This window comes from Xyrauchen texanus, chromosome 49 (genome assembly GCF_025860055.1).
Source record: "Xyrauchen texanus isolate HMW12.3.18 chromosome 49, RBS_HiC_50CHRs, whole genome shotgun sequence".
NCBI classification, from domain to species: Eukaryota; Metazoa; Chordata; class Actinopteri; order Cypriniformes; family Catostomidae; genus Xyrauchen; species Xyrauchen texanus.
The window spans coordinates 13,553,350-13,567,656 of NC_068324.1; the positions used below are offsets into that span (position 1 = coordinate 13,553,350).

The window sequence follows — 14,307 nt, forward strand, 5'->3', positions numbered from 1 at the left end:
TTGTAATGCTACATTACTACATGACCTTAATGCCATGGGCTATTAAGTTCAATTTCAATCTGTCAGAATTGAGGTGATAGTGACAATCAGAAACAACAGAACAGAAAGCAATATCTCAATCCTGTTGCTAATTATTTGTAATTCATGCTGTTGCTTTAAAAGCATCTAAAGTTGGTTATAAAGTTTGAGGTTCTTTGTTGCCGTGACCATCTCAACTCCCCCGGCAGTTGATAATTTATAGAAATAGCTTGCAAGAGGATGGATGCCAGACTAAAACCATGGAGTGATTAACAAAGTGGAAGATTGTGGTTTCAGCAGTGATGTGTATTGCCTGCATGTCTCAACAAAGTGTTCTGCATTTTTAAGTTTTAACTATTCTAAATAAATTAGTTTGAAGCACTCCCCAGGAGTCTGTAAAAGCAAACATCTCAAAGTTCTGCTTTAGTTTGCAGGGGCTTTTTTGGTGTGATTGGTCTTTTGAAAGCAAAAAATGTGTCTGCCTGCCTAGACAGACTGACCTGGCATTAGGTCCCATCTCAGGCACACTGTCATTACTGACTCTAAAGTTGAGTCCCCCCACCCTGCTAACCCTCCCTCTACCTACTTCAACAGTCTAGGGAGGGCTAAAAGGTATTCAGGGTGACAGGGAGAAATATATACTGCCCAGATAAAGTAATCTGAGCTTTAAGCAAGTTATTGGCAGATGAAATGATGCAATAGTCACTGGCTGAAAAAGAGGGCTTGTCATAAAAATGTATTGCCCTGAATTATGTGCATACAGGATGTAATGTACCAATTTCAGCTTGCTATAATTCTCTATACTCAATGGAAATGTTATTGTACTTCATATTTTATGGTCTTGAACTTGTCACAATCTCTAAAGGGATTTGGATACAAAGGAATCAGATCCCCATTACCGGTTCAAATAAGTAAATATCCCAAATAGATGCAAATTTGTTTTAGCTTATTTTTCAGTTCTCCAAAACTCAAAATGAACCTTGGCTGACGAATTATTGAAATGTTAAACTTGCAATATATTGTATATATTAATTTTATATATGATTTTTAAATACAAGTCAATTTTGTTACTGTTTAGAATGCATTGAGTTAGACAATACTTAAAGGTGAGGGTGTATCATCTTTGGCCAAATGGAATTGCTAACATAAGAACTGTTTTCCCACCACAAACTCAAGTAATTGCTTGAGCCAAGATGCCAGACTGTTTTCAATGTGAATTTGGAGACAGTAGGTCTAAAGTTCTTGGTCTTAAGTAAAGAAATGTTTCTGTGTTTGCCAAAATTCAAAGTACTTCCCCCAGTGTCTGAAGCTGGAAGTGTTTTTGAACATTTGGGCACATGACAGCTCAAGCAGGTGAAATGTCATCAGAGTGGCACCAAAAGCAAGTTATTTTAGCATACTAATCTCAATGTTAATTCGGCAACAGAAGGTCAAAAGCTCTTCAGCTGAAATCAGTTTGTGGGTACTGAAATTTGAATAACTGCCCTCAATGTGTGAGCTTCAGTTTATGGGTGAAATGTCCACAGAGTGGGGTTAAAAGCTGGTTGCTTTTAGTTGTAAATTATGTAAGACCGTCAACAGAAATTTATATTTTATTAACCGTACACCTTAACCCAAGCCCTAAACCTAGCCATCAATGGAGTAAAAATGTTATTTAAGAGGGAAATTGCCACCTCCAAATAAAGCTCTTCATTTATTATGTGAACGCGATTACTTCCTTCAGTAACTCGGCAAAATGGGATCGATGTCAGGCTACTGGAACATTCGGTAGTAACTTGTTGATTTCCTCTGTGATCATGTTGATATGTCGGGCTATTCTGTTATTTTTAGAATGCGTGTCATAGCCACAGTTGTGTTTACAATTTTCAGGGGTATGAACCTACCAATGGTTGACTAATAGTTGTCATTAAGATTAAGGCTGATCTTCATAGTTGCACCGCCTCTACTGCCATGACATCATATTACTCATGACACAAACTGACCAAAACAATAACACAACCGCTAGCTGTTAGCTACTAGCTCATTATGCTCCATAAAGCAGTTGTTGCATGTTGATTTTACACATGTGTAACAATTAAATTGGCCTGGTTGTTTTAGAAGCAAGCTTCCAGTTGCTTGTCAACTAAATAAAGTGAAGCTTTCAAGTAGAGTATAGAGTTAACGTAACAAAATGTAACATCCTCCATCATGGCTGAGTCCAGGGCTCCCTCTCCCTCCAATTGCTCGCCGGTTTAGATAGCGTCCATTTGGTCGAACATCTTCCACTTTCCTTGATGGTTCTGCAGTCACTTTTACGGTGGTAGCCGTGTGCGGCGAACAGCTGAGACACTTCCTCAGAGAATTGTTCATTTCGCTCATCGCTAACGAGTGGACCGTCTGCAACTCGTTTATTGACCACGGTGTTGTTTTGCGCACAGCCATTTATTTTTTTCACAATTTGAATGTCACGTGAACCAATGATACTGCTATCACTGATGCTAACTTTCAAACAAGCGGGATGATGTCGCGTGACGGAAATGCAGAGATGCTGGTAGTGACGATTCTCCCAGACCAATCAGTGATCTGCAGGATTTTGACTTCACATTTAGTATCGGTTCGGCTCGCTTGGAATCTCGACTGAGGTGGTACTAAAAAAGTATCAGGTACCAGGTACTATCCACAGTGGAAAACCCCAAAAATGCGAGCAGAGTCAAGTTGAGTCGAGTTGTACCATGCAGTGGAAAAGCCCCATTAGTCCTGTCCTCAGCTCACCCCAATCTGTCACCCCCACTTTGTCATGTCTCAGATCTAGCCTTGCTGGTCTCTGTCTTGTATTTGACCTCCTGTGGTTCTGGGCTCTGGCTAGGTGCCGTTTATAATAGAATTACTCCATACCACACTGTCTGCCTTCATACAGTATCCTAAATGTCATAAAAAATTATCTTGGTCTTAAAGCATTATCTATTTTGGAAAGTGATTTTGTTATTGGTGCTCTTTCTTAATAAAAACATCCTAAAGTCATCTGTATCCAATTGACTCACATTGTAATGCAATAACTGCAGCATAAAGCCTTTTATTCTAAAATTGAAGTGAACGATCTTGGCATGAGAATGAAGGCTGATAGCGTTGTGTAGCGCTGGTGGAGTCCAGCATGGGTCCCCTGATGATAGACTCCCTTTTCACTCCATCACTTTTCTGACAGCCTGTAAAGGATAGCTTTTGAATTTTAGATCAGCACAGGCAGCAACTCTCCATCTCTGAGATGCATGGTTGGCAGCTCTTTCATCCCTAAAATGCATGCACTGGAGTGTTCACTGAAGTATACAGAAGATCCTGGGGAGAGAGCTCACAGAGGTTGGAGATGAATCAGACATTTCACTGTCAGTGGGGCTATTTAAACAGACAGGGGGGGGCGTATCATCTATCAAGAGTTGTGCCGCTTAACACGTCTAAGCTGCAGCACTTAAAGGCAGTTTAGAACAATATGAACCAATCTGAAGCTTGTCAGAGGGTTTTAACCTTGCAACCATTAGCAAAGTGTTGACTTGCATTCTTGCAGAGTTAATGATGTCATAATGGCTTGTCCTGGGGTGAACCCACTGTGAGTTGCTTTATTAATAACTGCTTTTTATATTCTTTGTTTAATTGTGTTTTCCTCTGAATTATCCCAATTCTCATACACATCTAATGGTTGTTTACTTTGACTCATGGGAGATGTGGAAAAGGAAAAAAGGAAAGAAAACTGCTGCAAAAAACAGCCAAAGCCTTGTGAGGTTGGTCAATGAAATGTGTAAACTATAGTGGGATAAACTTCCATAGCAATGAATGCAACCTAGTCTCATAGAATGAATATAACTATAACAAAAGTTTTGCAAACTGACTTGCACACGCCACGTTCTACGTCAAGCACGCAAGCTGACATGTGAGACAAAAATGTCAGAGAAGCAACACGATATGATTTGGTTGCTTGAAAATATTTGCTTTTCATTTCATATTTTGTTTTTGGACAGTGTTGGTTAGGTTCAGGTGTTGGTTAAGGGTAAATTAGATGTTTAGGTTTAGGTTAATCTTTTAGGTTAGGGAGGTACGTTTTACTCATTAAAACCTCCATCTAATATTCACCTTAAAAACCTTGTCCGATTACGACAAAATGTCCATCGCTGGCGCCCCCTGCTGGACATTCCACTTGAAAACAGCAGCAAACGTGTAATAAAGCACACAATTTAGTTCTACAAAAATGTTGCCACAGTCACATAATGTTCATGAGATCTGGCTGAATGAATGGGAGACCACAGCAAATATTGCTTTTATGTTACCTTTTGCTCCAACAGCAAAAGAAAAAAATCCAGTATTACGTTTCCACGACACTCCAAATGAGGAAAAAACAAAGAGCACTGCAGTCACTCCCTTAGAAGTTGTATCAGACACTCCATCACAGTGTTAACAGCCAGCTGATAACACAAACAACAATGTTATAAATTATCACTGAATAATTTATTTATTTTTTATATTTAAGTTATGGTTAAGGTTAGATTCATGTTGCTAAATAAGGCTGAATGCGTCATCAAACTCTGTGAAAGGGTCTGTTGACTGGTTTTAGACGGGTTTTGAACACTTTTAGCTGGTCAGACAGCTAAACCAGCTGAGAACCAGCATGGCCAACTGGGAGACCAGCTAAGACCAGCTTAAAACATTTAAGACCAGCTCAAACCAGCTAGCTATTTATTTTCAGCAGGGAAGGTAAGGTGTTGTAAAATGGCAGACAGGGATGGTATTAGGTTAGCCATAAAGCCACAACAGGGCAGAATGAACGAGTGAGAGTTTAAAGGAGGGGCGCTCACTGTCTGCATTCAGTCACTGCAGAGCAAGACTTTGCTCATGGCATGCTGATTAGGCTCCATGAATGGCTCTATGGACTCTCTCTCTCCAGTGTCTTTCAGAGCCCAGTCATTACAGTCTATTTGGGGCTGAAGTTGGAGATGAATAGTGAGGCTCACCACTAGGGCACATTGAGATAGAGAGGGTGGATGTTGGCAAAAATGAGAGGAAAAGAAAGAAGATAACTTTTTTTACAGAGATAAAGCAGACGGTACACTATTTAACTCAGTGCAGCTAAGTTTCCACCCTAGAGATGGGTGTTGTACTGAATATTCAAGATTTGTGTTTTTCAGAGAATGTATTTTTAACTTGTGTATTTTGTCTTACTGTACTGGCAGAGATTTTATAGTCAAATCAAGTGAAAAAATCTACCAATGCTGAAGAAGTAATCTAAAGTATTTTGAATATGTTACTGACCTTGAGTAATCTAACGGAATACATTACAACATTACATTACAACATTACATTACATTTTGTTCTAACGGTAACTTTTTGGAAAGGAGGTTGTGGAACCTTTGAACTGGAATGAAAAAAATACTGGTTTTGCTCAGAACGAACACCCACATCATTGCTCTCATTTCCTGCGAGTCAATTTTGCATTATATTACGTGATGATGTAATCATGAAATATCTGCAATTTCTTATAAATGATTTCACTTTATTCAAGGCATTGTTCAAATTGTGAGTCTTTTAAAACAGAAAGAGCAGACACACATGTATTGGAACAGACATCTGAGCGATGCCTTGTGAGTTTTGTAACACTGAGGCATGCTGATATTTGATTTCACGAGAGAGGGGGAGACAATGAGAAATGATGTCTGGAGAAGAGAAAAAACAGACAGAGGGAGAAAAAAATCAAATCACCTCTTGAAAATGTTCCAATAATCACTGAAGCGCTCCAGCATCTCGGCGGCCTAAAATAGGATTGAAGGTTTGCTCGTTTTATAAGACAAGAGTAGCTTGCAACAAGGGTCGTCTGGAGAACTTTTCTTCACATTTCTTTGGCAGTTCCGACAAGCCCTCAGTTTTTTAAAAAGCCTTTTCTCAGTTTTAAATGCAGACTTTCAATGGGGGGTGTACTAAAGTGTGCTTTACATCCTGATGAAAAAGCAAGGGACTCCATCTGTCTCAGAAAGTTATGCCTGTTTTTCACTAGCTGCCTGGGGCAAACAGATTTTCAGCTCTGCCCAGAAACTTAATACATGTTGTTTATATTTATAGATATGGAAAACAGACAAACCAAGCCAAACCATCTTGGGTGTGCTTTTACCATTCACTAGATCTGTATTGATGGCTTGTCTTTGGCAGTGGAAGCACCATCCATCATTGTTTGTGTTGGAGCTCATGCATGTTTGATCATTTAAACAGTTTCACACATGAAGATCAAACTTGTGCTGGATACATATACAAACAAGCTGGTAATTTTACATGTCAATAATTCAGCTGGCAACTGTATCAAGCCGAAAAGATGTTATAATCCATCATATACTATTGAGGTACAGCTTCATATGGCCTGTCACTACTACAGACTAACAGTAAAAATAGGGCCCAGCTGCCAGGCAATAATATAGTAGTAAAGTCCCTAAATCACTTGACAAAGACATGACTGACCGATATACACAACACTGGGGAATTAATATTTTAGTGTCTAGCACCAATAAACATTAAAAGGGGTAAACACAAACATACATTAATGGCCATTAAACAAACTGGACAAAAATAATCACATACATTTTCATATTAAATACATAATTGTTGCAGTACCACATCACCAAAATAATAAATTGTTTTAATGTTAACAAATAAAGAATGACTTCAGGATGCCCCTTGGCCATGGAAAAGATGGTACTGCCCTAATCACTGGCTAGAACCATAAATATAGTTTCCACTCGCACCCCTTTAGGTGACGGAACGGAACCCGGCAACTCAGTCATGCCATACAGGAAAAAGGGTGTTCATAAAACAAATAAACATTTAAACTGCTTGTTTGTACACCTCAACAAGCAACGAAAGTTTAAATAAAGTTTTTTGTTTTTTGAAAACAGAAACCATGTTGTTGTGAATGAAGTCAAATGATAAGAAAGTGCAAGTTTATATGTGCTGAAATAATAAATTAGGGTGAGGATGGAGCTGGCTTAGATAGCCGACTAAACAGCATGCCAGTCAGCAGTCACAACGAGGATTACAATTTTTCTTGATCTTTTGATATAAAAGAACTGTGAGAACATAATATTGACTTACCCCTTAGTCCAAGAAGAGCATTTTATGAAACTAAATTGAAAAACAAATCATTCTTAACTTGTTCACGCAAAAATTTAAATTCTATCTTCATTTACTCATCTTGTTCCAAACCTGCTTTCTTCAACAAGAGAATATATTTTGAAGAATGTTGATGCTGCTCCTTTTTTTTTTTCCATTCAATGAAAGTGAATGGTGACTGAGGCAGTCTGTCCCTACAATTATTCCCAATATCCGCTTTTGTGCTCTATGGAAGAAAGTAAGTCCATACAGGTTTGGAACGAGTGTGATCCATCCATTTAATGCATCAACATTTACATGTCAACTACACATATTGGTTGTTCAGAAAATGGCCCAGTCACAGTGAGTTATAAAGAAGCAATAGATTAGCTCAGTGGTTTTGGTTGAGTCCCCCTTTGAAACTAGAAAAACTTGTGTACCCCCATCCATACCCTATTCAGTAAAAAAAAAAAAATCATGTTTAAAGTTTTTGTAAAAAAATAAATAAAACTGCTTTAAAAACGTTATCTGCATTTTCTTTCATGTCATTCCTTCTGATCAACAACACAGTGTAATAAAATATTCTGTGAAAACTGCATGCATTCTTTCAGTTTTCACAGTTTTACTGAATAATGAAAAAGTTAATTCACACTAGGGGTGTGCAGTTGTGCCATTATCTGTATTTGTATTTGTATCTGTTCATATGACAATATTATCTCTCTCTAAATCCAGATAGAACCGTGTGTGGGAGGGGTTTAAACCGGAAGTGCTTCTATTGATAAAATATGCCTTGTATATTCCTTTTCATAATAATAGCCTAATAATTACAATACTAATAATTATTATTAGTTTTATACAGTTATTAATTAAGAAATATTATTTTATTATTTTTTTTTCTTACCAGATGAAGCTTTATTTTTAGGCTACATTAAATATGGAATAAGTTAACAGAGGTTTCTCCTGGTATTTCAGGTGAAATGTCAAGCACACATTTTGAAGTGAATAATAAATACAAATTCAAACATAAAATCAATATAGCCTACAAACAGTTGGAAGTCCCATAAATCTTTCAGGGATTTTTATGATAGGACACCATAAAAATATTTAGTTAAATAATGTTACATTATACCAGAGGTAGCACCGTTTAAAAAAGAAGAAATAAAAATAAATAAGACGGAGAATGTTTATCGTTTTATATAAGGAGGAATATTTTAAATAGATGAATACTCTATGGAGCATTTAAACCTTTATGGAGCATTTTAACTTTTTTCGGAATGAAGTCTTAACCAGTTAATTACCTTAATCGCTGATGTGGATATAAATGTGGTCAACTTTAAGAGATGTAAAGACAAGCTCCGAAGTTACATCACTTCAGGTCACAATTTAACATCGCGCTCAGGTTAAGTCTATAAATAAATTCAAGTGAATCACGTGTGAATCGTGTGATACATTAACATAGACATTTCAAGAAGTGGAATGTGTAAATTATGTCGTATCTTAGTTAATGTTACTCTTGACAAGCTCGAGACCATGCCCATCCGATCTGAAATCACACTGGGCATATTTGCCATAGTATACATTTACTAGTGAAATCAGACATTACATGTGGCATTTTCAGGAGGACTTTCAAATATCAGGACCCTTAGCACTATTATATATTATATTCAGTATTATATACAGTTTAATATAGTACAATCATCTGTAAACCCTGTGCAAATTCACTCTTGTGCTGAAAAGACACATGCGCTTACATGAGCAGGAGAAAACACTTTAAAAACCGGCACACCTTGACTGCTGAGACTTCAGTCTGATATCCATGAAAGCTGCACAACTGATTACATTGAAACAGAAATCATGGTATAATGTTGGACACTTTAATCAAAATGATTGTGCTCCCTTTCTCCATTGCAATCGGTTTGATTGACACGGATGCGCATGCTCGCTGGCTCATTAGAGTTTCACTGAGAATAGCTTGTGGTAAGAACAAATAGTTCTGCGAAATTCGTGGCTGATTTTGAAGTAATAACAACACAAACCCTCTGTCAACGCACCTGATGCAGCAATCGCTCCACATTAAACTGTATGCTTATTATGATCTTCTTTGAAGTGTTTATAAAGTTCTCTCATGTGCTGGACATCTTGGGTCATGTTTTTCCCGATTCAATTTGTAATTTAATAAGTTTCATAATGCAACACATTTTTCACTTGGCTGTGAAGTGACATCACTGAAGGGGCTTCTCCGTGCTTACTGCAAATTCCAACTAATCAGTAATTAAATTCGTTGTCGATGATTTCCATTATCGATAATTATCGATTTTATAGATTAGCTGTTGCAGCCCTAAAATAGAACAATTATGCATGTAAACAATAAACACGATACAAAATTTTATATTCAATATAATCAGTTTCGGTCCATGGTGGCCACGGCCACACTTGGCCACTCCCTAGACATTTGTTTTTACCCCATTTGCCACCCCACTCGCAATTGGTGTTTTAGTCATTTTTTTTGCCAATTTTTTGGCACAATTTAGTTGTTTAGAGGTGAAATCATCTCTGTACAAATGTACAAATTTAACATGTGCGCACACCAAGGTCGCCAAACTTCTCCGTCCAGCGTCATTGTATCCACTTGTATATATGTGTGAATTAGGGATGTGCCCAAAGCCAAATACCTTATTCAGAAAGGCACGAATAATGAAATCAAGAGGAATAACGGATTCATTCGAACAATATAAAAATATTTGTATGACTGATTAACCAAAAAGCACAAGGATAAAACAACATTTTAAACATACCTATCCAAAATTACAACAAATTTATGCAGCCAATATTTCTAAAGTGTAAACATAATGAATTAAAACATTATTTTACTGGATAAATATTTAAATTTTTAAAAGAATATTTTAGGACCATGTAATCAGTGAAAATACTAGTTTAAAAACTATAATATGAAAATATTTAAATGTATGTAATCAGTGACAGTATACAAGCATATGTATCTAACATAATTATGTATTTTTCAGCTGGGCAGGATTATTAATATTTCTGTTCTTGTGTCACCGTTGCCCTGCTGGACTGATATTTTTGTCCCACTCCATGCCCTATAGACCATTTTACTGTTATATGATGAGCATTTTTGTTAAGTTTTACAAGTAAAGGAACTGTTTCACATATGTCCTGAAAGAAATAATAATAATAATAATAAATTCAAACTTAACTTTTCATGTTTCAGGCTTTGTTCAAAGTTGTTTGAGAGTATAGAATCTTGAATAAAGTAATGTAAATCAAACCAAATCCTTACTTCCTTTATCATTTAGGATTCCTTTATCATTTCAGTTTTTTGAAAAGTCATATTTTAATAAAATACAGGAAATAAAATGTCCTTTATTATCCGATTAATCGATTATTCATAGAAATAATTGAAGATTAATCGATTATCAAAATAATCATTAGTTGCAGCACTATTCTATTTACAAGTATAAACACTGGTACTGTCTCTTTAAGAAAAGCGTCCATTTTGTAAATGAGTGAATGTTAATGAGAGAGGACTCTAATGGTTTTACGTCATCCGTGTAATGCATGATTTGAATTAAATATTTATCTTTGTTTTTGTTTTGGATCAACAACTGACTGTACAGAACAGAAAGTGTATTAAAGGAGACATTATTCAGTGACAGATGGATTGCATGGATCTCGTCTTTGGACTCATTGCACAGAACAAGTCAAACCAAACTTTCTCAACACACAATGAAAAGATCTAGCTGCTGAACTACTTTCCCACTGTACTACAGAATCACTGGTGAATGAAATCTGAACAATTACCAGCCAGTGGCTTATCATAGACATTCTTAGTCACATAGTGCAAAATATGGTTGCAAATGCAAATGATTTCCTATTATCGCCTAGAGGGTTGCGAATATAGTAAAAGATTGATCTTGGGATTTAACAATCCATTTCGAGATCATTCAAATGAAGATCGAGATGCTTCAGAAAATCTATATTTGTACCCAGTACTAATGCCTATATCATGAAACAATTTTGAAACAATGATATGAACATTTTATAGGCCAAATTATGAGGGTTTACTTTCTGGATCTGTGGAACGGTAACATAAAAATTATATTCACAGTTACATTCCTAATAGATATACAGTACCTTGTCCATTGTAACCATACTCTTTAATTTAAGCAGAAGCATCTAGATTTATATGCATTTGTCCTGTAGGTAATAACAAAGCGATTATGATGATTGTGACAGACTGTTTGTTGAAAGCTTGGCAAAGCATAACCTAATTATACACATAAACCATTTCTTTGGGGGAGAGCAGAGGCGCCCCAGTGCAAAAGCTGGATTAATCATCATTTAAAATAACCGCTCTGTCAAGAGGTTGCTTGCTGCTTTCTGAGCCATCTGTGTGGACTTATGGTGGGGTTTGTGGAAGATCTGCAGCCCACCCTAATGCATCAAGGTTTTTCTCACTGACACGTCACAGCTAAAACATGATCTACTGTCGCAGGTCCATATCCAGCATGTTGCACTGGCTTGATGAGGCTGTGTATATAGATTACTGTTTATGCAGGTGCAGGATAATAGAGGAACATTGAGCAATGGCTGCAGTGTGCACATTCAGCAGAACTTGGTCGCCATCAGTCTGCTAACAAGGGTGATGCCTCAGTCTACAATTTTAGTAGGAAAACTAACAGCTCAGCACCATAAAAATCCATTTATTCTTTTGAAGCCATGGTCTTGTGTGGTTAGCACACAAGCTTCAATGTGATTTTGTACTGTGGCATTCATGTGGTGAACACAGGTTTGAATTTGGCATGCCTAATCAAGCTTACCTTCTCCTCTACATCCTTTGCTGTAACCTCTCTACTTTCCTACCAGTAACATGGAAAAAAGACCTGAGAAATAAGAAAAATCCGTACCCAAATAATGGTATGGAAAAATTATTATTGCTGCTTGTTAAGACCTGCATAGCAATGAGCTAAAAATCACCCTAAACACCTTAGAAACAACCGTGCACCAACCAAAACACCTTAGCTTCACCCTTTTCACTCATTCAATTACCCAGAACACCCAAGCTATGCCGTTTCAACCACCTTGAACTCTTTAGCTACACCCTTACAACCACACCCTAGCAACTATATAGAAAGTTAGCAACACACTTAAAATCCCTCAGAACACCTTAGTAACAACCAACAACACCTTGGCAACCACCCACAACATCCTTGACTTCAAGGGCAAGCACCACTCATATTTTCATATTAGTTTATTTTAATCCTAGTGGTACTGAAAGCCCAGCTGATCATTGTCTTAACTCTGTGTCCTTCATTTAGGTCAGTTGGTGGCAGGTACTTGTGAAATTGTGACCCTGGACAGGGACAGCAGTCAGCCAAGGAGGACCATCGCCCGGCAAACAGCCAGATGTGCCTGCAGGAAGGGCCAGATTGCTGGCACTACCAGAGCTAGTCCAGCATGTGTCGATGGTAAGAACGGGGGGTGAGGTGGGAGGGTGCTCATCCGGGTTTTGGTTTCACTGTTTCTAAACCCACCAGAACACCCATAGCTGTGGCTTTCAGATTTGAATTTGATCCTGAAGCAGTGGCGGACACAGGCTGTCTGTGGGATGGGGGCGAAAAAAATGAAAAAAGCACCAGCTGCATGTGGTGGAGCACCAGAAACTTCTGACGCATTTGTGGTCAAACAGTTCCAAACCCTGGTTAAGATTAAAATGTGACTCAGATTTTAAGTATAGCAACTACAGCTTTGTAATAAAAACACACAGGGAACTAATAACTATTTAACCATTTATTACATACACACACACACACACACACACACACACACACACACACACACATGTTGTGTTTCCATGTTTTATGGGGACTTTCCATAGACATATTGGTTTTTATACTGTACAAACTTTATATTCTATCCCCTAAACCTAACCCTACCCCTAAACCTAACCCTCACAGAAAACTTTCTGCATTTTTACATTTTCAAAAAACATAATTTAGTATGATTTATAAGCTGTTTTCCTCATGGGGACCGACAAAATGTCCCCACAAGGTCAAACATTTCGGGTTTTACTATCCTTATGGGGACATTTGGTCCCCACAAAGTGATAAATACACGCTCACACACACACACACACACACACACACACACACACACACACACACACACACACACATCGTTGTGTTTCCATGTTTTATGGGGACTTTCCATAGACATAATGGTTTTTATACTGTACAAACTTTATATTCTATCCCCTAAACCTAACCCTCACAGAAAACTTTCTGCATTTTTACATTTTCAAAAAACATAAATTAGTATGATTTATAAGCTGTTTTCCTCATGGGGACCGACAAAATGTCCCCACAAGGTCAAAAATGTCAGGTTTTACTATCCTTATGGGGACATTTGGTCCCCACAAAGTGATAAATACACACTACACACACACACACACACACACACACACACACACACACACAGAGCCTGCCTTCCCCACATCTGTTCCTAAGCTGGATCCAGATCAGCTTCAGTTTAGAGAATGACCGCTTTACTGAAGCGGTTGTCACTGACAATGTGGCATATATTTTAACAAGCTTAGTCAGGTTAGGGAAAACTGTGTCCACATTGTTGACTTTAAGGCACCTTAGCATAGCTTGCACATGCTGGTTGGAAGAGCATAGGATGAGTAGAACACCTTGAGTTCAGTAACAAGATTTTCTTCCTCCATGTCATAAAACTGGCAAACATCTAAAATAGATAGAACAGCTCTGTCATCTGTCATGCCTTTCCAGTGAATTGAGATGATAAGGCAGTGAAGACCCAATAGGATTGCCCCAGTTGGGGTGTCATCTTTCCCCTTGAAACTCCGGTCTAGCTCCTTGGAGAGGGTGTCAATAAAAGTAAAGAACACCTTTTCTCTGTAGTGCTCCTCCAAGCTCTGGGCTTGATGGTCCTCTGTAGAAGATTGGGAGCTGTACTTGTACCTCTGAGGTACCTTTATGTGTCTGGCTTGTCCAGGTATTTCATTAGGGACCTCAATGCCAGCTGCTCCTGCTTGTTCTTTGGCTTTTGAAAAGAGAACCTTGAATTCCTCATCTTTCCTCATTGCTTTGACCCCTTCCCTATGGTGTATGACACTGACAGATCAAGGTCCTTTCTCTGGAGGGCAGAAGAATC

General features: G+C 37.9%; 1 protein-coding gene across 2 annotated transcripts in view; it reads left to right on the forward strand.

The window, feature by feature from the left end:
• Window positions 1-14,307, forward strand: part of LOC127640611 (chemokine-like protein TAFA-5) — a 59,332-nt gene that overhangs the window by 19,347 nt on the left and 25,678 nt on the right. For both annotated transcript variants that reach the window (XM_052123262.1, XM_052123263.1), the window contains exon 2: window positions 12,453-12,602. In XM_052123262.1, coding sequence (XP_051979222.1) covers window positions 12,453-12,602 — 150 coding nt within the window. The remainder of the gene's footprint in view (window positions 1-12,452; window positions 12,603-14,307) is intronic.